The sequence below is a fragment of the Pantherophis guttatus genome, chromosome 2 (assembly GCF_059756535.1).
Source record: "Pantherophis guttatus breed Tessera chromosome 2, ASM5975653v1, whole genome shotgun sequence".
Classification (NCBI taxonomy): domain Eukaryota; kingdom Metazoa; phylum Chordata; class Lepidosauria; order Squamata; family Colubridae; genus Pantherophis; species Pantherophis guttatus.
The window spans coordinates 106821849-106848966 of record NC_142064.1 but is presented as its reverse complement, the minus strand read 5'-3'; the positions used below and the strand labels follow the sequence as shown (position 1 = coordinate 106848966).

Below are 27118 nucleotides of genomic sequence, written 5' to 3'. Positions count from 1 at the left end.
GTAATCCATCTGATTATTTGAACTCCTCTAGAGTGGATACGTGTTCTCTTACCGTTCTTTTGCCCATTTTGACTTGTATTCCTATTCTATGTATCCTATTATGCTGTTTTTGATCAGTTGGACTACTTTTCTTTTGCGTGAAGACAGATGCAAAGAATGAATTCAGCAATCATGAGATATTATTGGAAGAAATTGGTGGGTTGGTAACTAAGAATCACAGTATTATTGTGGTTCCATTTCTGTCTGCTAACTAATTCCACAAGGTGGCAGTAGGCAATAAGGCAATGACTGATTCTCTGAGCAGGGCAGGGGACTACAGAGTTCCATTTTTTTCCTCTCTAGCTATTTGGTGTTTGAACTGGGGGAAATCATCCAAAGATTGGAAACACAGCATCATCAACATTCTAACAATTATTACATGATCACCAAATCAGAAAGATTCAAAGCAAAAGTAACTAAAAGTAAGGCCTCCTAGAGCCCCTGGACCATTCTTGCTAGGGGAAATTCCTCTAGCTTTCCAAGATGTTTTCTTTTAGAAAAGTTAAACATGTACCTATTCTGTGAAGTAAGAAGTTTTCCAAGGCCAAAGAGTCTTTAAGATTATTATTATATTGCTTTATTTTATATTACTTTAATTTTTGTAATGTATTTTGATCCTGGAGGAAATATGAGTACTGAAATAACTTAAAAAATGAAAACAAAAAACTATTTTTAATTGCCCCTTAAAGAAGAGTTAGACTCGGTGGATCAGGAGAACAAGCAAAAGTTTTGGTTAAGGATCAGGGGACATTCTTAAACAGGCCTCTCTCAAAACAGACAATCCAATTAAGCCAATTTCTTATTCTTTTTCATTGGTCCTCTTTCACTACTGCAGGAATGCATAAATCCTACCAATCTGAATGTGTTCTAAACTTGAATACAGCAGGTTGAGGGTATAATTAAAAAATACGCATTCGCACAAAGCTGAAACTCTCAGTGGAGGGCAATAACGATTCAATACATACGTGGAAGGATTTCTGCAGATTGTTTCTTGGTAAAGAAAAGTACACCTTTCTCCCTTTTTAACAGTAAGAAGCAAGGGACAACTTCCAGAAACCGAAAACGCCTGGTCGCAAATTGCGAGAATACACGGACGCGAGCGCTCGCGCCCAAGACCCTCCGGAACAAGGAACGGTTTTTGGGCACGAGGGGAAAGACTCTGCGCTCCCCGATCGGCAGGAAACAAACATTTACCTGAACGCGGCCGTTACGGTCGCCGCCATCGATACTTCACTGACTCCTTCGTTTAGCAACTGATATAGACTAAAAACAATCCAGCTGCGGAAGCCGCTACTAAATCGAGTCTGCAATGTAATTTGAATTAGGAAAAGGAGAGATTGGCACGTTGTCGGCAGTTTCGGCAAAAACGAAAGTGAGCGGTCTCCCGGATGGTAATGGTAGCTGGTGGTTAAAAAAAAAAAAAAACTTGACCTAATTTTCTGAATTCAATATTACGAGAATCTTACAGTTTTCCTTATACATATAAGTAAAGAAATGCAGAAATTCTGCATAGTTTGATTAATTTGATTACTTGGGTGGAGGATGATCTCTTGGATGAAAAGCTACGCTGAATTTTTTAAATAGGGGGTTGCAAACCACTTCCGTGATTGTTGCTAAGATTATTATGCAGAGGCACCTTAATGTCAAATCACGCATCGATTCGAAGGAAACTTGGTTTGTTTACAAGAAGACCGTCCGCATAAACCTGTCTTCTTTCACATAGTACTTTTCTAGTTCTTAAACAATTTACAAATCCTCTGCCAGTATAAACAAAACCGCTGCTTATTAAAGTTGTTCGCATTTTAAAGACCAGACTTACGGTAGACTGAAAGTAGGGGCACAGTTAATTTTGTACCTTAGAAAACGAACCGACGAGGAGCTTCAGAATACAAAAGTGCATACAAAACAGCTTCTCCAATACAAAACTGTTCGAAGATTGCTGCCAAAGATCTTCATTGCCGTATCAGTGCTCACTCAGACTAATTTCAACGGATAGAACAGAATAACAGACTTGGAGGTCTTCTCTAGTCCAGCCCCCTGCTCAGCAGGAGACCTATACTATACCATTTCAGACAAGTGGCTGTCCAGTCTCTTAAAAGCCTCCAGTTGCAGGCAACGTATTTTAAATAACCCCCATATGTTTTTCACACGACATGAATGTGTTTATCTCACATTCAAAAATGTGAATTTCAAAAAAGCATTTTTTAGTTTTGTCTTCCTAAATGCCTAATCACCTGAACCAATAGGCTGCGCCACACACCGGAAGCTCAGGCTTTCTCGTCCTCGTCATTCTTTCCTTCCGCTTTCGTGTCTCTTTCGATGAATCGATCTGAGGGCTGGCTGGTTGAACACGCCTGAGCGGAGAAGCGAAGTGCTAAAGTAGCGGACGATGGAACTGGGCTGGCTGGTCGAAGGGATCGTGGTATTAGCGACTGCAGGGCTGGCTCTGGTGAGAAGGGATCAGTGCTGGCCCTAAAGCATTTCGAGAATGAAGGCAGAAAGGCAAACTTCCTCGTAGTGGGCTCTCCTTTCTTACAATCTCGGCCTCCAGACTTATGTTCTTCATTTTCCTGACATTTCAGGAAAATTTGGCCTACGGGATTCATTATATCCGAGGTTCAACTTTATATCCGCAAATTTAACAAAAATGCCTCGGAATGCATGCAATACGTCCTTCCTAGAGTACGGAGTAAGCAGTTCACCGTCTCATTCTTCACAGACTTTAGGCAGTTTATAAATTCAAAAATAAAATTGCATTGTAAAACTTCAGTAATATCAGATAAGAAAAATGCACAAATATATAAATGCACATGCTTCTGACTACAGCTACATTGAGACATTTGGAGGGAGACATCAGTGGATTTCCACGTTTAGTTGTGCACTTCTTTTTCTAAGATTTTGCAATTCAAGTCTTGAGTTCATCTTTGTTTACATCATAGTTTTACTTAAAATTACTTTAATAACTTCTGATTTTTTAAAACTATATCTTTCTGGTGCACCCTTTGAGGTGTTGTTCTTATTACCTTGTCAGAGAAAGCTGGGCTGCTGACTTGGATACAGGTAGTCCTCAATTTACGGCCACAATTGAGCCCCAAATTTATGCTGTTAAGTGAGAAACTTAAGTGCCTTTTGCCCCATTTTAAAACTTTTCTTGCCATTCTTTGTTAAGTGAATCACTACAATTGTTAAATTAGTAACATGGTTTTTAAGTGAATCTGATTTCCTCATTGACTTTGCTTGTCAGAAGGTCACAAAAGGGGATCGCATGACCATTTATCACAATGGTCATAAATATGAACCATTTGCCAACCATCTGAATTTTGATCACATGATCATGGGGATGCTGCAAAGGTTGTAACTGAAAAATGGTCATCAGTCACATGCCATTGTAACTTTGAACAGTCACTAAATGAACTGTTGTAAGTAGTTCTTGTAGTTTTGTAAAAACCTGTAGTTTTTACTCAGAAATTTTTACTCAGAAACCTTTAGGAAAGGCTCAGAACTCAGCCTTTCCTAAATTAGAAACTAAAAGCCAAAAAAAAATTAAAAGCATGGGACAAAAGAAAAACTAATATGGCTTAATCTAATCAACACTATTCAGTATTCTTTTGTGTTCATTTATCTTTGCAAATGATCCTGTCATTTTATGCAATTTATATATTGCCTTTTGTTCTTTAAAACTCTCATCTCTTTTTAGGAGTTTATCAGCAGCATAATTCAGCTTCCTTTCAATCCACATACTCTCTTCATATGTTTGTTTTGTGCTTCAGTCCTCATTTACTTTCTCTATACAAAATATTCAGGGAATCGCTTTTAGTCCTGGTCATTCTTTTTTGTCATAACTATTTGCCAAACCATAACATGTAACTATCATCAACCTGTGAATTCCTACTTTCATATGCTGTCATAACAGTTTAAATAACCCCAATTCCTAATTTCTCATATATATTACTTTCATTCAAAAAGGAGTCATATCCTTTTTCTCAACATACAATATATTCCTCTATGTCTCTATGTCTTCATTTCATCTGTTACACATGAATGTTGAATACTATAATTTATTCTGTGTTTACATTTTGATTAGTGCATAGTCTCCCCCAATGCACACAATCTTGGACATTGAGATCAAATTTATTTCTTTTTCTTAATTTTATTTATCTATTCTCTATTCACTTTAAAAACTTTAACATGAATGTTTTAATCTTGCAAGAATGGTATTGCATTATTATTACAGCACTATCAGCTACTGCTCCTCTTTTACTTCCCTCCCAGATTGCTGTCATTGCATATATAACTGCAAGACAGTCACCAAGTATTTATGAATATGAAGATGAGAACTTATTTCTGAATGATAAGAAATCTGTGCCTAGCCTTCATGACCCTGCAACACGTGAACTTTCTGTAGTTATACCTTCATATAATGAAGAAGAACGATGTAAGAATAAATATTTATATATAAGATATTTTGCTTTATAAATTATTTTATCCTCAGTGTAGTTTTAATGAAACAAGATCTGCAGTTTTGCTTTTTTCCACATCTTACAGTACCATCAATGATGAATGAAGCTCTAGATTATCTAGAGATGAGACAGGTACGTATTTGCAATAATTCAGTAACATTTTTGAAAGTAGAATCTTCTGATTGTAAAAGAACAAAAACCCCTGTCAAATGAAAAATGGTTCTCTTTATTTTTATAGAAGCAAGATCCTTCATTCACATATGAGGTCATAATAGTTGATGATGGCAGCACAGATCAAACCACAAAGGTAGGAAATAAAGGATTCTTACAAACTTCAAATACTTGTCAACAGTACAGATGCTCTTCATGCTTATGAGCACTCATTCAGTGAGTGTTCAAACTTGTGATGGTCCTGAACAAGGTTGGGTTACAGTTAATCTTTGGAGTTTGACTGTTGTAGCATTAAATGACCTGCATGATTCTCACTTAATGACTTCAACTGAGATTGCCAGAATTGTTACTAAGCAATAAGATCACATGACATTGTGTTTTATGATTGAATTGCTTAGCAACACCAATTCTGGTCCTAGTCACTGTTATAAACTGAAGACTATCTGTTTTGTTTGTTTTTTGAAAAAGACTTCTTGTTGTTAAAGTTTAAAATCACAATACCAGAAACAATACATACATAAGAAAAAATATCAGAAAGCTTAAGAAGTAATTTTATCTATTCCATCTCTCATTATTATTGTTGGTGTTATTATTTTGAGGGTCTGATTCCAAGATATTTACAATGTTTATTATTAAGCCAGTGATTGCTCTACTTTGCAAGCTACCATTTTTATTTAGTGATAGAGAACTGAAAACCTTTTCCTTCAGTGTACACTCAACTGAGAACATGGTTGCCTATGTATGTCAGAATATCCTTTCTGTATATACCGTATTTTTCAGAATATAAGTCACCCTTTCCCCCACTCCCAAAAAGAGGGTGGAAATGTTGGTGCGTCTTATACACTGAATACAGCCATTTTTGGCCTCCCAAAGCCCCGCCCTGCTAGTCCCATTTTTGTGAAAAATGGGTCTGTTTTTTGAAAAAACAGGGTGCACAGAGTGCTCCTGGGGGCTGGGGAGGGCACAAATGCCCCAGTTTTTGCAAAAAGGGGGGTTTGCCGTCCCCCAGGAGCACTCTGCAGGCCTCCCAAACCCTCTGTGCGCCCCATTTTTCGCAGAAACAGACAAATAGCAGGGTGCATAGAGGGTTTGAGAGGCTTGAAGAGCACTCCTGGGGGCCGGGGAGGGCAAAAGCAGGCCCATTTTTGCAAAAAACGGGGCGCGCAGTGGGTTTGGGAGGCCTGCAGAGTGCTCCTGGGGGCCAGGGAGGGCAAAACCCCTTTTTTTTTTCTTACTTACCTCTTCGAAATCTTGGTGCGTCTTATACACTGATGCATCTTATAGTCCGAAAAATAAGGTACTGCAAATACGCATTTTTTGTTTTTTTTTATTTCTTGACTTTTCCCTTGCTTATATGTTACATTGTGGTAACAAAGCACAAAGAGGTGTGTGTGTGTGTGTAAAACAATTCACAGCTAGAATTGATTCTGCCAGAATAAGTATAATATATCTGTCAAAGTGATAATATATATTTGTCTAAAATAATTATCTCCTTCATTATGTGCATTTGTGTTCAAGTATTACATAGATTTATATAAACACTAGCATTAATTCACAGAGGACATTATGAAATATTTTAAATAACTGACAGTCTATTATGGTCTTACTGGAGATAATTTGAGAAAATGAGTAAAGAAAATGATGCATGTATTGTTTGTCAACAATCTTTGACATAGAAAAATTTTGGGTAGAAAAATAATTTTTAGCTAGGCTATAGTTATACTTGTTTTAAGGACTTGGTTATTCATGATTTGTTTAGTAACAGAAATTAAACACAAGCAAGAATTAAGCAAAATAAATTGAAAGGGAAGTAAACTATACTAATTATTAGTAAATTATTTGGCCATTACATGCTGAATATTTATTCATTCATTCATTCACTTTGTATAGGCATCTATCTCATATTCATAATTCTGGGCAGTTTAATCATTAAAATACCAAAGCAATTCAAAAATTACAAAGAAAAAGAATCTAACTGTATTAAAACCACTACAATGAGCAGCCAAGATACAAAACATTCAAGGCATTCAAAATGGATTAGGCTCCATTCCATCACATTAGTCCTATTTATTGGTAAGATATACTGTGTGCACAATTATTAGGCAAATGAGTATTTTGACCATATATCATTTTTATGCCTATTTTCCACCTCCAAGCTGTATAAACTTGAATGCTTAGTGGATATAAGCATATCGGGTGATGTGTATTTATGTAATAAGGGAGGGTGTGGCCTAAGGAGATCAACACCCTATATCAAGGTGTGCATAATAGTTAGGCAGTTTCTTTTTCTCAGGCAAAATGGGCCAAATAAGAGATTTAACTGACTCTGAAAAGTCAAAAATTGTAAAAGTCTTTCAGAGGGATACAGCACTCTTGAAATTGCTAAGATATTGGGGCATGATCGCAGAACCATCAAACCTTGTGTTGCAAATAGTCAACAGGGTTCCAAGAAACATATTGAGAAAAAAGATGCACATTAATTGCCAAAGATTTGAGAAGAATCAAATGTGAAGCTACCAGGAACCCATTATTCTCCAGTGCTATCATATTCCAGAATTACAACCTACCCTTAGTGCCCAGGTGTTCAGTCAGAGACATGGCCAAGGTAAGGAAGGCTGAAATCCAACCACCACTGAACAAGACACATAAGTTGAAATGGCAAGACTGGGCCAAGAAATATCTGAAGACAGATTTTTCAAAGGTTTTAATGGACTCATGAGATGAGAGTGACTCTTGACTGACCTCATGGACAGGCCCATGGCTGGATCAGTAACGGGCACAGAGCTCCATTTTGACTCAGATGCCAGCAAGGGGAGGTGGGGTATTGGTATGGGCTGGAATTATGAAAGATGAGCTAGTTGGACCTTTTCAGGTTGAAGATGGACTCAAAATCAACTCCCAAACCTACTGCCAGTTTTTAGAAGACACTTTCTTCAAATTTGCCTAGGGCACCGCTAAGACATTCGGGGTTGACTGGATTATCGGAACACCCTCCTAGCTGTGCTCACCACAATCAAGAGGAGGATGAGAGGAAAGGTTTTCCTTGAAATGATGAGGAAAGACCCCCACCCCCAGGAAAAGACAGATGGGTTCATTCTGATTGTATAAGACCAAGGCTTAGGAAACAAATACATACAAAACCAGAATTGAGAAGGGAGCAACAGACAGCAAATGCCACCTCTGTGAATATGCTGAACAAACAGTGGACCACCTAGTTAGCTGCTACAAGGAGATTGCATGAATGAATTACAAACAATGGCATGACAAAGTTGCAAAAATGGTGCATTGGAATATCTGCAAGAATTACTATTTGCCTGCCAACAACAAGTGGTGGGACCATAAAATTGACAAAATAATTGAAAATGAAGAAGCTAAAGTACACTGGGACTTCGGAATTAAAACAAAAGCATCTGCCACATAACACCTCAGAGTTAGCAATTGTTGATAAGAAAAGACAAAAAAGTCTCAACAGTGGACTTTGCAGTACCTGGAGACAGAAGAATGAAGGAGACGAAACTGGAGAAAACCACAAAATATAAGGACCTGCAAATAGAACTATAACAACTGTGGCAAAAGAAACCAAGATAGTATCAATAGTTGCAATCCCAAAATGTGGAGCACCAGTTGGACACCATTGGCATTGACAAAATCAACATCAGTCAATTGCAAAAGGCAGCTTTACTTGGGAACAGCTTACATCCTGTGACAGTATCTTTAACACCATGAAACAACATCTGTCTGGGAAGGATTTAATAGGTGAATAAATTAGCAGGAAAAAGATTAGAAAAATTCAAATGGCATTTTCTAAACAAAAAATATTTTTGCCTGATACATATATATTTGAAACTCTTGACTATCAATTAGTAGCAAGTATAGCATTCCAAATTGTGATTACTGTTGTTTTATTCTGATGTATTATTTTCTATAGGTTGCACTGAGGTACGTTAAGAAGTATGGTAGTGACAAAGTGAGAGTACTCACTCTGCTGAGGAATCGTGGAAAGGGGGCAGCTGTTAGAATGGTAATAAACTCACCTGCTTTTCCTTTAAGTTGCATATTTTCTTTCTCAGAGGAAACAAATGATTCAATCTTTACCTTTTAGTATGAACATTTAAATTAAATTCAAAAATATTACTGAAGGTACGGCAAACTTACTGTTTTCATATTTAGAATTTATAGTGCTTGATGTCTCTGGAGATTTTCAGTCATCTAGGTCATAGTTGTCCCAAAAGTGCTTTTCAAGAAGCAACTGAAGCAATGTGATATATGCAGTGTAATGTAGTGAGCCATGTGCAGATCTGTTTCTTTTGGGGAAACAAAACAACATAAATGAATGGTACTTTTAATATTTATTATACATGTCCATAAATTATTTTCATGTTTGAAAGACGTGATAAAATTAATATTGAAATGGATGTATTTAACAGTAATTTCACTTTTATGGCCATCTTTGAAAAATACTGCATTCCCCCCCATCTCATGTGGTGAGCCCATCTCTTTAGCAGGGATACAAAAGAGAATAATACATGCTTCCTGTAATCTTCTCCAAGAGACATGGAGTTTTGGTATTTTGTCTTTTTAAAAACTTAACATTACTTAACATTAAAATTAGCCAGAGAGCCAGTTTTATATAATGGTTAGAATGCTGGCCTAGAATCCTACAGATTGTGAGTTCTTGGCCTCCCTTTGGTATCAAAGCCAGCTGGGGGACTTTGGGCCAGTCATTTTCTCTTTACATCCAAGTTGTTGTTAAGGGAAAATGAGAAGAATTAGGTATATTTACTTGGTTGATGTATAAAAATATAATCATAATGGCTACATAAAATATAGACCTCATTTTAGTTTCTGGTTGAGTTGCCTAGTAGCACCTTTGTCTAGAACCATTGTTATTGTTCTTGACTAGAGATTGGCGAGGTTTGTAGCTATAATTCAAACAGAGCTTTGTGAAGTTGTTCTTAGTGTTGAATGTGACTATTGGTACATGGAAAGCTTATTGCATCATATTAGTTTTTAGTTTTTTTAAACAGATTATTCTATTTTAAACATAATTAAAAGGGAAACTGGCATGATGCAAAGCAAAGCATTAGTCTCCAGAGATATGATTTCACATAGGTTGTGCAGACAGTCTTACAGAATTAAAATGGTGGCTCACTGCAATTGTTTGGCAAAATCAGTATTCTGTTAAGCAGTCTCATTAATTTGGTTTCTGGCAAATTGCAATTAGTGACTGGCCATGTCCATTGTGGCATCCATTTTGTGAACAGGCAGTACACCCCGTACTAGCAATATGATTGTGTTCATGCTGTCAAATATGTTCTCTGGTTATAAAGTTAATACCTAAATTATAATTTTGGGGAGAGGATTCTATCAAAACAAAGTATGACTTTTTTGTCTTTTCATAATAATCTGCTGAACTAATTTAGGTCCTTACATATTTTTTTAACTGCAGGGTGTATTTTATTCACGAGGAAAAAGAATATTGATGGCAGATGCTGATGGAGCTACAAAATTTAAAGATATTGAAAAAGTAGAAAAAGGTCTTGAGAGTCTCCAACCCTGGCCTGTGAGGTTCTATTTGTCTACTTTTTCTCCTTTTTGTTGGATTAGTAAGAAGATAAATATGTTTCCTTTTTTAAGTCTTAAGACAGGATCCAGAGAAAATTGAACATATTTAATTTCTTAAATTGTGTAGGATTAGAGCAAACATCTTTTATCAGGTTTGCATACATTTTTTAATGCTATGTTCTAGTTTGAGATTTGTAGTTTGGGATTACTGCAAAATATTCCCTTTTTCTACATGCAAGGGAGTTTAGGCTCAAGAAATTAAATTTTGGAGCTGATGGAAAAGTAGTATGAGCATTCTCATGTGATTATTTTTTCCCTCTGTTATCATTTGCATGCCCTTTGGAAACACTATAATCAAATGTAATTTCTTGTTGCCATTATTTTTTTAATTTAGTTTTAATTTAGCTGAGCTGTTTCTTCAAACAATATGCTTTGCATCTTATGGAAGTACAAAGCATCTTTCTTTGAATAATGAAAGCAGCTGCATCATTTTCTAGGCTTAGCCAGCTGCTTTAAAAGCTGCTTCCAGGTCTCTCTCTATACATGTACATGGCAATCATTGTGTCTCAAAGAAACAGCAGGAGCAACTTATAAACTCACCACATGCACCTGGAAGAAGATACAATGGCTTTTATGAGTTGAAAGGAGTGCTTATATGAATATAATTTGGAAACTACCTGTTCTTTACTCTGCTTCCCTTAAAGCTGTTAATGTTTTTCCCTCTAGGAAATGATGGCTATTGCCTGTGGCTCTCGGGCTCACTTAGAGAAAGATTCCATAGCACAGGTATATTTTTCTTGCCTCTGTTTTTTTTCTTCTGCACCTACTGTCAGACTATTCCTTATAGACAGATATAAATGCCTTCTTTTTTAAAATCAAACCTATCCTCCTTTACTTTGCACAATCTCTGGTTGGAATGCAGAATGCGGGCTCTTATTCAGCAGTATACAGCCAGCCTAAATAACTAACACATTCATTACTACTGAGTATTTCTAACACAATTATCAAAGTCTCCATTCTGTAGTCTCTAAATTGAACAGTTATTTTAAAGTATTTTTATTAGATCAAACTAATTAAGAGATTAAAAAGTATATATACAACAGTATTAACAATATTGTGTAAGCACTAATTTGAAATGATAATGATAAAAAAAGTAAGAAGGGAAGGCCTAGGTTCCTTTTAAACAGAACAACTTCAAACCCCCTCCCGCCACATCTTTTCCTTGCCCTTTGTGGAAAAAAAATTCAAATGTTAACAAACAACACATATCAGTAGATCTTTACTGCATATGAGATGCAGATTTATCTTTCCAGTTTTTTTATGGTAATTGTTTTAGTTGATTTCCATACAAGGAAAATTTACAATACCTGGTATCTTAGAAGATTACAAGAGATATAGCAAAGAATATCAGTTCAGGAATATTGAATGCAGTGTTGATATTATTGCAAAATGGAGCAATAGGATAGGTTCAGACAACTATTAGTTAATGTTCCAGTCCTGAGTTGTATCTCCAAAAACTGATTATAAATAGTTCTTAAGTTGTGACTGTAATAGGGCCTGGTCATTCCAGTCACAAGAAAAATTACAGAATTACGGAAAAACAGTTGGAAGGGACCTTGGAGGTTTTCTGGTCCAACCTCTTGCTCAAGCAGGAAAATCTATATCATTCTGGACAAATGACTGTCTAATCTCTTCTTAAAACCTCCACTGATTAATTGTTCTCACTGAAAAGAAATTCTAGGTTGAATCTCTTTTTATTAAGCTTCCATCCATTACATCTGGTCCTGCCCTGAGGTGCTTTGCAGAAGAGCTTGACTTCCTCTATGAGAGTCCCTCAGATACTGGAAAATTGCTATCGTGTTAATCCTAGTATTTCTCTTCATTAGACTAGACATATTTAATTCCTGCAATCATTTGTTGTTTAGTAAACAAGGCACCCATGTGATTGCCCCACTTAACGACCCCTACTCTCCCTGATGTGAATGTTGAGCAGAGCAAACTATGCCTCGGGTGTGGGAGGTCTAGTAACTTAGTAGTAAACAATTTAAATTTATACTGTGATTTAAACATAATATTGGCAGTGTATTTTCTGCATTATTGGATAAGTATCTCAGATCATTTAGTTCAAGATGGACCACATTGGAAAAGCAGGGTTATAAATACAATATTTCAGATTTTATTTGAAATGCCGATCTCTTGTTCAAGTATAATTCTAGAAATACGTTGAACATAAAATATTCAGTAGGACTGGGCGGTACTATAAATTCAAAGAAAGAAAGAAAGGTGCTTCAGAGTTTGTGTTGGTATATTCATAGCACTGCTAGCATATAAATATCAGTGCTGCTCTTGCACTTTGGTACATTTGTTCTGTAGAAAATTCTTATTTTTTCTTCTTATACTTGTCATAGAGAATATAGCTTATATGTAGTTCTGGTGAGGTGATCATGGTAAGCTTGTTATAGTAAGGTGATTTTGGAAACAGAAAAGTTCTAGAATGCATTTGTTTTCTTTACTTTAGACCTAATATCTTGTGTATTTTGTTTACAGCGTTCATACTTCCGAACCTTTCTAATGCATGGATTCCACTTTCTAGTCAGGTTCCTTTGTGTTAAGGATATCAGAGACACGCAATGTGGTTTTAAACTCTTGACTCGGGAGGCTGCTTCTCGGACATTTTCAGCTCTTCATATAGAACGTTGGTTGGTATATTTCTTTCAGTTAATTGGAAACTGGTAATGTGTGCAAGGTTATGATGCATAATCCAGTATGTACATATATATGCTAAATAATTTTATGACTAGAATGCAAAAGCTTTCAGGCATTGCAAAGACTTTTGTATATTCACTGGGTCTTCTTATTTTCAATTTATGAAGATAGCTCTTCGTGCTTTTATCAAAATTAGAAGAGTTACTTTTTGTCTCTAGGACAGACCAATATAATGCAACTAAGGGCCACATTGATAAATTAAAAATAATCCTGGGTTGCAGTGGAGTAGCTGCTAGGTCTTTCTATGGTAGCAGTCAGTGAGGCTTGGAGGTGCTAAGCAGCATGTCTTTTAGAGGGGAGATGACTGCAAAGAACTAGACATCAATAGTTCTTTTCTTGTGGCAGTGATGCTTAGCAGCAGTGAATTTGTAGACTTTTCCAAAAGTGCTACAGATCTTATGTTATACAGGCCTGCTTTAGATATCATTTAGATAAGTAAAAGGATGCATAGCTATCCCAGTGAAGTTCAAATCTACTTTTAAAAAAATACTATTTATTTAATCAGCAGAAAAAAATAATAGAAAAAGGGTCCCCCTTTTCAAAAAAAAAAATACATATACATTTACACTGGAGGAAATGGATGAACTTTTTGCTAATCTGTTAGCCAAAGTATGAAGGAAACTACAACACTGTCATAATGGGAGACTTTTAACTACCTTGACATCAGCTGGGAAACAAAATCTGCAGTGAGTGGGAGATCAAACAAATTTCTGAATGCCTAGCTGACATCTTTGTCATCCAAACGCTGAAGGTGGGAACAAGAGGGTTGGCTATACTGGACATAATCCTAACTAGTATGGATCAAATGGTTAAGGGAGTACTCTAAAGCACCTGAGGACAGGACAAGAAACAATGGATGGAAGCTTGTTAAAGAGAGATCCAAACTAGAACTAAGGAGAAATTTCCTGGCAATAAGAACAATCAATGGAACAGCTCTCCTCCTGGACTTGTAGGTGCTCCATCACTAGAGGATTTCAAGAAAATATTGGACATCCATTTTTCCAGGATAGTATAAGATCTGCCTTGGGCAGCGGGTTGGATTAGAAAATCTTCAAGGTCCTTTCCAGCACTATGATTCTATAGGATGTAAATTCATGTATGAATGGAATGGCCATAAGAGACACTAGTGCTTTTCATATAAGCTGCTTGTGAGACTTTGCTGGTGAAATTGGATCCTACGAGCCAAATGGGATTGCTGCAACTATACCAATCTCCTTGCCTCCCCACTTGATCTGCTTGAAGTTCTAGCTGGATTGACAATAAAGTTCCCCAAACAAACGGTACAGAGGGACTTTAATCTTCCTTTACAGGCACAGACAGTTGGAATTTCATGACAACCATGGACCTGACTCATATCAATGGTAACATATTAGACTAATGGGTCTAGTTGGCTTTCAGAGGTAACCTAGAATTATTCCTGTGGTTCTGATGCATGGTTTGACTTTGACCCTGATTTCCCTTTGGAAAGAGAATGATCACTTTCTTATGAGATCTTTTCGAATTCTTTCCATTTTTATGGCTGTAATACTGCAATGTGTACCATATTAGCTGATGCGAAACATGGACAAAAGCTTTTTCTAGATTAAGGAAATGTGTAATGACTTCTTTTTTTCTCTGCTCTATGAGCACGCAAGCTGCAAAAATGACACTGGTGGTAGTCAAGCCTTTCACAAAACTCTTCTTGGTGCTGATTTCAGCGATGTCACAGAGATGGCGGTTGAAGATTCGCTCAAAAAAATTCATTGTGTATGACAGGAAGGGGATTGGTTCATAGTTGGTGAAGCCTGCTTGGTTGCCTTTATTCTTGAAGAGAGAAACAGTAACAATTATGGCACAATTAGTAGGTACATGACTAGAATCCATAATGACATTGAAGAAGCTTGTCAACTATTCAGTTGCTGGGCCATGAAGTTCTTTCAACTTCTAGATATCTGACTAGTAAATTATCTGAGCTATATGCTTTTGAATTCCTCATGACATTGATAGGTAGTCCAGTTCTTTTCATTATTATGTAGCAGCCCTTCCAGTTAACCAATAGTTTGCTTTCTGTACTAAGTGATAATAACAACACTTGGTCTTTTTCATTGAACTGCTGTAGTTTTAAACCCTTATCATCTTACCTCTTCTGTTCTTCCCTGGCTCTTCCTAAACATTCTTGGGCAATGTGTCCTACCACCCTTGATTTGTTTCTCCGGGTTAATATGCATTCTACCCATGTTTTCCCGAAAATAAGACCCTGTCTTTTTTTTTTTTTTTTGCCACCAAAAAAGGCACCAGGTCTTATTTTCAGGGGGATGTCATCCACTGATTCACCTCACTTATGCATGTCACCCCCTGGCCTCTTTTTCACTATCAGAGGCCTTCATCTGGCAAGACCAGTAAGGCTTTCCTGAAGGTCTCTGCAGCCAATAACAGAGCTCCAGATTGATTTGGAGTTCTGTTATCGGCTACAGAGGCCTTCTGGAAAGCCTTGCCAGCTTCAGCAAAAGAAATGGGCCAAGGTGTGTGAGGCCTGGCTGCAACTGTCCAAAGGTAAGTAATATGGAAGCTCCACCCCCCCCATCCCCACCCTAGCTTAATTATTACCTGTGCACCCTGGAGTCTTAATTAGGGCTTATATTGGGGGGTAGGGCTTATATTGGGCGCACATATAAAAATCAAGCTAGGACTTACTTTCTGAGTAGGTCATATTTTGGGGGAAACACAGTATTAAACTGTAGAAGCTTTCTAAATTTTCACACAACCCTTCCTTAATAACTCCCAACCTATTTTGAAGTTGCCTCCCAACTTTTAAATCCAGTGGACACCTTTGGGATTTGCCTATGGGCCAAATACCTAGAGTACTAGAAATGGCAGCCAAGTATCCTAACTTTTTGGTTTTGTTGACTTGCATATTTCGAAGCATAGCATTCAGGGTCTGATGGATCTTTTTAGTTATGCCATCTGCCTAGGAAAAATAAGGAGTGGTACACACTCCTGTTATCCCTAAATCAGGGTAAAGATATTTAAGTAGGACTGAGTGAAAATTAGATGCTTGATCCATGAGGATCTCCTTTAGTATTGTACTGATTGTGACCAGTTTCTTTGTTATTTATATTTATTAATGGAATTGTTTTCAAATAACAAGTTGCATAGTGATATACAATTAGGATATACAGTATTCCTTTACTGGATTGGAGCAGAGGGCCCACAATATCCATGGCTATTTTGAAAAAAGAAATGGGAAACAAGAACACTCTCCCTGGCTCCTCTTCCACATTCCTGTACACACACATGCACCAGTCAGCTGGCCTTCGCGTACACGGGAGCGCCGAAACCCGGAAGAGCAGCATTCCATTGTGCATGCACACGCTGGCACCGAATTTCCAGGTTTCCATTACACACATGCCCGATAGCCAGCTGTTCATCGCGCACACCTCTGTGCCAGAAACTGGATGTTTGGGTGCTGGCGCGCACATGCGTGGTGGAACACTGCTCTTCTGGGTTTCAGCGCTCCCGTGGGCACGAAGGCCAGCAAGCCCGTGCGGTCCAAGCAGGATGGTTTTGCGTGCCACTTTTGGCATGCAGGTCAGCACGCAGTGACATAAAAGGTTAGCCATCACTGGACTAGAGCCCCTCAGTTCCCCTATTAAAGTGACACAGCTGTTTAAAGTGACACACCTCTTGTTTATTCTCCTTCTTTTCTTCTGCCATACTGGGCTCTTTCATTACTCCTACTACTTTAGTCTCCTCCCTCAAGCCCTTTGTTGGAATCAAACCTTCAGCAATTGGAAAATCTATTCCAATCATTAGAGTACATAATAATTTGGGGATTATACCTGTCACCATTATTTATTCATTTGACTATATTTTGGCTGTAACAAATGGGAGTCTGTACAACTCAAGTGTCCACAAACATACTTGTGAGTTTTTCCCCATATATTTATTTATTTATTTATTTATTTTATTCAATTTGTATACCGCCCTTCTCCTAGTGGACTCAGGGCGGTGCACAGCCAGAGCTAAAACACATACCAATACAAAATTTATAATTATTAAAAGAATTACATACTTTGGCCCAAATTTAAAACAATTCAAATTAAAACCCATTGACAAATTAAAAGCTAAAAAACTAAAAAAAAAAGGGGGGGGTTCACGCCAGCCCTGCTTGATGGAAAAGGAAAGTTTTCAGGGCATGGCGAAAGACCCGGAGATCTGATATCCTTCGAATCTCAAGGGGGCAAATAGTTCGAGAGGGCAGGAGCTGCCACAAAGAAGGCCCTCCCCCTGGGGGTCGCCAGCCAACATTGCCTGGCTATATAAATGCAGTCCTCAACTTACAACAGTTCACTGAAAAAAGTGACATGACCATTTTCACATGACCATTGCAGCATCCCCATGCTGCACATTATCAAAATTCAAGTGCTTGGCTGACTCATTTATGACGGTTGCAGTGTCCCAGGGCCATTTGATCACATTTTGTAACCTGACAAAGCAAAGCCAGATTTGCTTAACAACCAAGTCACTAATTTACCAACTACAGTGTTTCACTTAACAACTGTGGCAAGAAAAATTGTAAAATGAGGCAAAGCTCACTTAACAAATATTTCACTTAGCAACAGAAATTTTGGGCTCAATTGTAGTCGTAAGGTTGAGGACTACCTGTACTGCCTTTTTACTAAATGAGGATATACAAAAGTCTTTCTATTCCCACTGGCCACAGGTTGTTAATTGTTTATTAGGACAGCCCTTTATTTCAGAGAGTCATCCTTTAGCATTTATTTATTTTTTAAAAATTCACTTTTCTGTCATTTTGGTTAATTAACTTTCATCATACAAATGGTATCACTTAACACATTCTTTTTTTTTTCAAATAATTTTTATTGAGTATTTTACATTTTTAAAACCAAACACACAATAGCAAAACAAGAGGGAAAAAAAACACATACACTTACGTCAAACATTAAAATACAATACTAACAACAGATATATACAATTTTACAACTTTCTGCATCGACTTTACTCTTTACTCTTTACTGTCTTTACTCTTATCTTCCCGCTCCTTCTCTTTATTTTTAAATATTCATAATTAACCTTTTTGTAAGCAGGGTCATTATTTACATTTATATCCAGTATATTAATATCAAATTTCACTTTATATTCTTATTTCTTAATTTGATTTTTGTTTTCTAACCATGTATAGAACCTGTTCCACACTTTGAAATAATCCGAGTTGTCTCTTTCTTTGATCTCCATCGTTAATTTGTCCATTTTGGCGCATTCGAGGATTTTTTTAATTACTGTTTCTTTCGATGGTGCATTGGTCGACTTCCACATTTGCGCTAGAGTAATTCTGGCTGGAGTAATCCAGACTTTTTTCCATTTTTCTATCAATCATTCCTAGGAGGAACATCTCCGGTTTAAAATCCATCTTTTGGAATGTAATCTCTTCCAACCACCCTTTATTTTTATACCAAAATTTCCTCACCTTAGGGCATATCCACCACACGTGGTAGTATGTCCCTAGTTTGTGACCGCATTGGGGTGATAGGTTGGGGTACATTTTTGCCAATCTCCCTGGTGCTAAATGCCACCTATAAAACATTTTATAGCTGCTTTCTCTGTATGATACTGCCATGGTCAATTTATAATTTTTTTTCTCACAATTTTTCCCATTTATCCAATTCTATGGTATGTCCGAATTCCTAGCACAACTTATCGTTTCCTTTACTGTTTCTTCTTCCAATTTGTATCCTAATAGGTAATTATAAATACTTGTAATTATTTTTCTTCCCAATCCTAATATTAATTTAGGATTAGTTAATTGTTAATTAATTAACAATTCCAGTTGTTTCCTGTTTATGCCAAATTGTTCCTTATCTTTTTTAAATCTAATTTTGATTTCTAAATATAGCTACCATTCCAAATTTATTCCTTATTTTTTCAGATCTTGTACTGATTTTAATTCTCCTTTTGTGTCTAATAAATCTGCGTATCTCACCATTTTATCTAGGTCTATGGTATTTGGATTATCATTGCTTCCATTGTAGACAACCAAACTGGGACTTTCATATAATGATTCTTTTTAATCTTTTCCCATACTTTCAGTAGTGCGTCTCTTACCTTGTGACGTTGAAATTAAGTGTGTGATTTATTTTTCCCATTCCATAGAAAGCCATGCCAACCGAGTTGGACGTCATGGCCTTCTATCGTTAATATCTGCTTGTTTTTAAGTTGTATCCAATCTTTAAGCCATGTTAGGGATGCCGCTTGATAGTAAAGTTCCCATTCTGGTAAACTGAAACCTCATTTTTTCCTGCTATTTTGCAGTAATTTGAATTTAATGTGCGGTTTTTTCCCTGACCATATGAATTTTGATGTCAATTTGTTCAGTTGTTCAAAAAAAATTTCCTAATGTTATTGGTACTGTTTGGAATAAATATAGTAACTTGGGTAATATGTTCATTTTTATCGTCAAAATTCTGCCAATTAATGATATTGGTAATTTAGTCATGTTATCCAAATCTTTTTGTATTTGTAATAGGAGTGTATCATAATTGTCCCTCTTTATGTACAAGTTCTGATGGCCAAATTCCTAAATATTTAATTTTTCTTTGTTCTCGAAATTCCCAGCTCCTCCTCTAGTTGTTCACTCTGTTGTTTAAATTTTTAATCAATATTTTAGTTTTGTCTTTATTCATTTTAAATCCTGCTACCGCGCCAAATTGGTTTATGTCTTGTAATAAAATGGGTCCAAATTCCTCAATAATAAATGCCAGATCATGTGCGAATGCTTGGACCTTATATTCTTGTGACTTAATTTTTAATCCCTTTATTTCTGGATTATCTCTAATTTGGGACATTAATGTCTCCACCGACAGAATGAACAACAGAGGAGACAGCGGGTAGCCCTGTCTTACTCCTTTAGTTATCTCAAAACTTTCTGTTTGTTTCCCATTAATTATTATATTTGCCCTCTGTGTAGTGTATATAGCTCTAATCCTATCTATAAATTTTTCTCCAAAATTCATTCTTATTAATTGGCTTATCATAAAGTCCCAGTTTAAGTTGTCAAAAGCTTTTTGTGCATCCAAAAAAAACACAACTACCTGTTTTTTGGAGTGAGCTTCGTAATATTCTAATGCATTGATGATAATTCTTATATTATTTTTTATATATCTGTTGGGTAGGAATCCATTTTGATCCGAATGTATAATTTCAATATATTTTTAATTCTATCCGCTATTATGGCCCTAAATATCACATTCTTATACATTCATATAAAAATTGAATTGTCTTTTTAAAATAAATTTACATACATTGTTGAGTTTAATTTTTTTTAAAAAATTAAAATAGGTGTTTTGTAAAATTTTCCTTGGTTTTGCTCTTAAATTTTGCTTTGTACAGCAAAATTATAAACAATTTCATTTTTATGCCAATGGGTCTTTTTCAGATGTGTTCTTTTTTAGGTTTTTTTTTTCTTTATTTTTTCTCAGGAGAATATGGTCACTGTAGATATAAATGTAGCTCCTAAACTGCCTCAGTAGAAGGGAGATACATAGTATTGGTATAGGATTACCTTTTTCTTTGACATAGTAATCAGTTACTTCCCTAGCTGGAAGTCTGCTATAATAAGACCTTAAAATCTTTCCTGTTTTAAACTGGGTGCCCTTTCAAATGTAGCAAAATAAGCTTTTATATTCCATGGTTAATTTAGGATGTTGATATCTTTTTCTCTCTCCCTCCAGATCTGGTCTTAGTCCTCTTTTTTAAATTAAGCCTTTCTTCTTGCTATTGCCTCCACTTTTCAGTTATGATATTGACCTAAGTATCTGGGCCTAGCCCTTTTTCTGGCTGTTCTGTATTGTTTTACTACAGGTTTAGGATGGACACTTGCCCCTTACCTTCTCTGTGTCCAAAGGAGAAGCAGTCCCTCTATGTTTTCCATCTTTTTTTGTTTAGTGTAAACTCTACTGAAGATTGCATATTTGAGCTCCTTCACTACCAAGGAGATGCCCCTCCTACATGTGAGCTACTTATAATGCCTTCATAAGAAAATATTCACAGTAAGTTGAATTGATCCTGAGTGGCAACAATGGAGTTTTTAGGCACAAACCAGTGACCTAAGAAACCAAATTGTTTGTATTCACTGACCAAAGGTAGTGTAGCTAGTATACTAACTTACTAGGAAGGGACAATTAGAAGTTATCTAAAATATTCCAGCATTATACAATAATTAAAATGCCTTTTCTTTTGTCATCTCTTTGAAAAGTAGTAATATATCAGTTCTGGTTCTGCTTTTCTCACGGCTGCTTAGCAAACTGCCAGTGCTTTGCTGGGACCCAGTGTACTCTGTAGTTGTTTACATATTCAACTCTATCTTGAAACTTCAGAATGACTTGGTTGTTTTAAGTGAGCAGGATTTGGCCATTTCTCAGGAACACCCTTCAAATGTAGTTTTAAAAGCCTGGCTTCTGGGAAGGTGTGGTGAACTCTGTGAAAGATGACTCTGCAAAAGCAGAGCCAGTGAGTGCAACAAAGAACAAGGAATCATTGAGTAGAACTCTCTGGATAAGGAGATGACCAGAAATCACCTGCACATACTCCAGACAACTACTTCTTGTGAGGAGACCACAGGATAACAGTTTTCTGTGGGTTTGAGTGCTGGCTGATGAGATTAGCCATTTTGCTTGCAACAGCAGTGGAGATTTTTAAAAGACAAAGTTTGCAAACATGACTTTCTACTCACTTTTTGAAATTGTTTATTAACTACTTCTAAACTATTAGCTTTGGACCAACAAATCTGAAAACACTGGGTGAGTCTGCCTTCAATCCTGAATGAAAGAAAATTTTAATCATAAGTTTTAAGAACTTAAAAGTCTTAAATAATGAGCAAAAATAAAATTTTGGTCTTAAAAAATTGTAAATACACTAAGGATCCAGATAAATTTGATATATTGAAACGTTTACAATAAAATTTTGGATTTAATTATAAAAATACAGCTTCTCTTGGAAAATATTTTTGTCTTTATTTTTACAAGAAAAAACAAGCAATTTCATGAATTCAAAAACTGGACACTAGGGAACACTAAAGTTTTTAGATAAAGAAAAGATTTACAAAGCTGCAAAATGTTGCCAAATGTTCTAATAATGAAAATACTGAAGACGACTTGAAGAATGAAATCAGAAAATAGTAGCCACAACATTGGGCTTCCAAATGAAGAAATGGTGGACTCAATTCTGCAAAATTTCTTAATAAAAATTATAAATTTTAGATTTAAAGGCGTCAATATGTTAATCAGATATATTCTTATCTTTATAGGTCTTACTTATATAGGTTACTTTCCTGAGGCATGAAACTGGAATTTTAACCCATAGTTTTTGTTTTTGGCTTCACTGATAATAGTAATTAAGTTTTTTATTATTACTACATACTAGTATGTTTTTAATATGCTGTAACTTGCCTAGTGTTGCTTAGAGGATTAAAATGAATAATGAATAAAATGAATAAATATACAAATATCTACTTTTATAGTTGGAAAAATAAGAAACATATATCACAATTATTTTTATTTCATGATAGAAAATTTTAAATTGGCAACATTATTGTCATACGCGTATGGAAATCTATTAGAAGAATTTGAAAATATTTATTCTGTTCTTCTTCCAGGGCTTTTGATGTGGAACTTCTTTACATAGCTCAAAGCTTTAAAATCCCAATATCAGAGATTGCTGTCAATTGGACAGAAATTGAAGGTCAGTTGAAAATTTTACATTTTGTGTCATTTTGATCAGTTCTAGAGATCAGGTGAGTTCCACTGGGTCGGTAGTCTTAATATATTCCCCATGATAATATAGAAAGGTTAAATTATTGTTCCACAAGACTTTCTAATACAGGTAGCCCTCAATTTATGACCAGAATTGAACCCAAACTTTCTGTTCCTGAATGATACATTTATAAAGTGAGTTTTGTCCCATTTTACTACCTTCCTTGCCATAGTTAAGTGACTCATTGGAATTGTTAAGTTAGTAACATGTTGTCAAGTGAATTTGGCTTCCCCATTGACTTGGCTTATCAGAAGGTTGCAAAAGGTGATCACATAACTGTGGGATACTGCAACTGTCATAAATATGAGTCAGTTGCTAAGTGTCCAAATTTTGATCATGTGACCATGGGGATGCTGGAGTGGTGATAAGCGTGAAACACAGTCCTAAGGTTTTTTTTCCAGTGCCGTTATAACTTTGAACGGTCACTAAATGAACTTGTAAATCAAGGACTACTTGTGTAGTTATTAAGAAAATTAAGCTACCGTATTTTCCGGCGTATAAGACGACTTTTTAACACATGAAAATCTTCTCAAAAGTCGGGGGTCGTCTTATACACCGGGTGTCGTTCTCCTGTAACCAGGCAGACAGCCTGAAAGGCTCTGACGAGCCTTAAATGGCTCTGGCGATCCAAGCTCTGATGATCTGCTAATCAGGCAACTCAGTTGGGATCGCCAGAGCCATGGAGAAGGAAAAAACTTTTCTCCTTTCACATGGCTCTGACAATCCAAGCCCTGATGATCTGCTAATCAGGCAACTCAGTTGGGATCGCCAGAGCCATGGAGAAGGAAAAAACTTTTCTCCTTTCACATGGCTCTGGCGATCCAAGCTCTGACGATCTGCTAATCAGGCAACTCAGCTGGGATCGCCAGAGCCATGGAGAAGGAAAAAACTTTTCCCCCTCCAGCTTGCTTATCTTAGCTGCTTGCCTTGCTTCGCTTGTCTGAATCCATTCCATCAGCAAGCAACTCCCTGTCTGCAATCAAGCAGGCAGGGAGTTGTGGACTTCAACTCCCAGAATTCCTCAGCCAGCAAAACAAAGCTGGCTGAGGAATTCTGGGAGTTGAAGTCTACAAGTCTTAAAGTTGCCAAGGTTGGAGACCCCTGTTCTATTGGGTAAGTTTTTCCCCCCTTTGGGATCTTTAAAAAAAATAGTTAATTGGGGTTTTTTTTAGTTGTTCTTTTTTAGACCTAGCCATTTAAAGTTTAGGAAGTTTTAAATTTAGCTTTCATATAAAAATAAAATAAAATAATATTTGTGCAGCTTTCTGAGATTTAGTATGTTTTTGTAGTGTTTCATTCTAACTACACAAACACACAAAATCTCACAAAGCTGTATGTGGAATTTTGTGTGTGTAAAGTGTGAAAGTTGGGTTTTTGGGCTTTTTGTGGCCGTGTGAGGTTCCTGCTTGTTTCAGGGGCCATTTTGGGGTCTAGCACAGCTGCTTTTACATTGTGGGTGAGCCAGTTGTGTTGTGTTGTGTTGTGTTGTGTGTGTGTAAAGTGTGAAAGTTGTTTTTTGGGGCTTTTTGTGGCTGTGTGAGGTTCCTGCTTGTTGCAGGGGCCATTTTGGGTCTAGCACAGCTGCTTTTATATTGTGGGTGAGCCAGTTGATGTTTTTTAATTTTTATTTGGTGTGCGTTGGAAGAGGGGTAGTCTTATATGGCGAGTATAGCCCAAACCCTATATTTTAACAGGAAAATTCAGGGGTCGTCTTATACGCCCAGTGGTCTTATATGCCAGAAAATACGGTATTTTCCCCACACTGGGTCTTTTGCATGCTGCTCCTTAGTCTCCTAATATGCTTTATCCCTCACTGTCAATATATTATGAAACTATTTATTTTTCAGTAGATTTTATCATTTTTTTCCTAGTAGTTAATAAAGATTATGGTGTGATAGGAGGTAATAGAATCCCTGTTGGGTGATGATTCTGAGAGAAACCAATTCCTAAACTATTCCAGTAATTTTACCAACATAAACCAAATTCAAAACACTCCATTGCAATACGTACTCCAATTTGACTGCATTTTAAATTTAAAACCCAAAATAATTTGAAATGATAAAGTAAACTGTACTTCACAAAAGTTTAGCCTCTTATTAAAGTTTGTAAATCTGAAAAGGTGCTACCTAACTCCTGATTTTTGAAATAGAACAGCAAATAACACTAATGCAATGAGTAATGTTCTTACATTCTTTAGTCACCATCTGCTAGTTTGAAGATGTCTTATACTGCTGTTCTGTGGGGTAACTTGCTTCTGTACTACTGTACTGGCTACAAAAGACTGTTACTTTATTGTATAAATAACATTTATTGATACTATAACAGCAAAATAAAAGCAAGCACTATTAAGAGTCTTATCAACAGTTAGATACACAGAGATATACATATCAAATCTTCAGCCACCTGATAAAATTATTTTTAATAGTAAACTTTAAAAAACAAATTAAATTAGTAAACTCAATTACATTAAATTGAAAATATGTATCTGGAGATTGCTGCAAGAAAGGGATGAGATACATACTTTCCAACTCAGCAACTAATTGTAGCACTTCTTATTTTCCTCCATAACTAACAGAATCAATTTCATAATGGCTTCTGAGTGGGCCAAGTGTTTTGTTTTTTGTGTTGCTCAGATGATTCAAGTTCACAAATATTCCATATAACAAGAATGGTTCTGCACAGATAGCACACTGTACATATGACCACTCATTCAGCAATTGTTCAAAGTTATGACAGTGTTGATCAAAGAGACTTACAACTGGATTTTGAAGTTACAAGCATGCCACATGATCGCAAGCTGGTCACTTGGCAATCCATTCGCACTTAGACCAGTTGCCAAGCACTCTTGATCACATGATTACGATTTGCACCCTTCCCTGCCTATTTCCCCAGAAAGTCAGTGGAAAAGCTGACAGAGCAGATTGCAGGTCCTTAGGGTAGTCTACCCATGCACCCTCTCCTGACCGTCTACACTTGTGCTGGCTATTGTGCTAGGGAGTGGGAAAACTAGGGAACAATAATCTGCTAGCAAAATGATACAACTGAATATTGCCTATTTTCACTTGAGATTATAATTTTGTGCCTCTTTGATACATTTTACATTAAAACTATAAATTTAATATATTTCAGAGCAAATTAAAATTTAAAATTAGTGATTTTGAAATAATTACCTTTTATATGTATGTTTAACATAAATTTTATTATTTTTAATAATCATAGGTTCTAAGTTGGTTCCCTTCTGGAGTTGGTTGCAGATGGGAAGGGACCTGCTTTTTATACGACTACGATACCTGACAGGTGCTTGGAAACTTGACACCAGAAAATTGAATTAATTTATTCATCACCAAAGGATTGTTTTGATAAAAAAAATATATGATTTTTTTCAACAGTATAAATTAAGGAGAGAAATGGATCATGCATTACAATTTTTTTTCTGAATTTTCTCCAATGGCCAAAAATACAGCTTTTTTTCAGCCTTTTTCTTTTCAAATACTGAAATCAGTCTTCTTTTAACTTTTGTTTTCCATTTGTACAAAATACTGATGGACATTTAACTTTAGAAAATGGCATTTCACTCTGGATTGCTATTGCAGGGTCTGGATTGCTATTGCAGGGCCTGGTGGCTCAGCAGACTGATAGCATTGTGATTAACACCAGCTGTCTGCAGTTATTGTAAATTCGAATCTCACCAGGCTCAAGGTTGACTCAGCCTTCTATCCTTTCTAAGGTAGGTAAATTGAGGACCCAGTTTGTGGGGGCAATAAGCTGACTTTGTATAAATATACAAAAGTATGAAGGCTATTGCTTAACGCATTGTAAGCTGCCCTGAGTCTCCGGAGAAGGGCGGCATATAAATCAAATTAAAAAAAAAAAATCTACAAAATCTATAAAATTTTTTCTACAAAAAAAGCAAATATAACCATAGCAATGTGTGTGTTTTTGCATACATCACATTTCTTTGCATAAATTATAGTATCAGTTTCCTGAGTACTGTAATACTGTACAGTAGTTATTGTAATCAGTTATATTGCAGTTTATTTTTGTGAAAGAATATTCAGAAATTGGACTTTTACATTAAATTCAATATAAAATTGCTGAACTTTTTCACCATGTTTTAGATTAAAGATACATCTGATGGACAAATTCCTAATCTGGAATTCTGAGCACAAGAAAGTGTTTATAAAACATAACATACTGGCAGTTTTCAATATTGTGGCCCATTAGTTGTCATCATGTGTTGCAACTAATTCTACGAGACGTTCAAGATATTTTTGTGTATCTTTATTGTGGGCAATTTTCTAACTCTGATA

The 27118-nt window shown here is 36.2% G+C and overlaps 2 protein-coding genes across 4 annotated transcripts in view; one reads left to right on the top strand and one right to left on the bottom strand.

The window, feature by feature from the left end:
* Window positions 1-2030, bottom strand: part of EXOSC8 (exosome component 8) — a 29571-nt gene extending 27541 nt beyond the window's left edge. The window contains exons 1-2 of one of the 2 annotated variants that reach the window (XM_034411194.2): window positions 1895-2030; window positions 1234-1343 (exon numbers count right to left, since the gene is read on the bottom strand). In XM_034411194.2, coding sequence (XP_034267085.1) covers window positions 1234-1343; window positions 1895-1939 — 155 coding nt within the window. In that variant the 5' untranslated portion in view covers window positions 1940-2030. Of the gene's footprint in view, window positions 1-1233; window positions 1408-1894 lie in introns of those variants that run through there. The other variant, XM_034411195.3, reaches the window with a different exon arrangement.
* ALG5 (ALG5 dolichyl-phosphate beta-glucosyltransferase) lies at window positions 1210-26903 on the top strand. 2 transcript variants are annotated; one of them, XM_034411197.3, is made up of 10 exons: window positions 1210-2728; window positions 4312-4474; window positions 4585-4631; window positions 4738-4806; window positions 8599-8691; window positions 10120-10233; window positions 10962-11021; window positions 12783-12934; window positions 22651-22736; window positions 26028-26903. In XM_034411197.3, exons 1-10 carry the CDS (start codon window positions 2687-2689, stop codon window positions 26138-26140), a joined length of 939 nt encoding a protein of 312 aa, XP_034267088.1. In that variant the 5' UTR covers window positions 1210-2686; the 3' UTR covers window positions 26141-26903. The 2 variants fall into 2 exon arrangements, with proteins under 2 accessions (XP_034267088.1, XP_034267087.1); XM_034411196.3 differs by having other exon boundaries at window positions 2314-2488.
* The last annotated feature ends 215 nt before the right edge of the window (window positions 26904-27118 follow it).

Coding starts and splice junctions, on each gene's coding strand:
- ALG5 (XM_034411196.3), top strand. CDS start 2,429: ATGGAACTGGGCTGGCTGGTCGAAGGGATCGTGGTATTAGCGACTGCA. Junction 11,022..12,782: donor AGAAAGATTCCATAGCACAG/GTATATTTTTCT, acceptor TTTTGTTTACAG/CGTTCATACTTCCGAACCTT. Junction 22,737..26,027: donor CAATTGGACAGAAATTGAAG/GTCAGTTGAAAA, acceptor TAATAATCATAG/GTTCTAAGTTGGTTCCCTTC.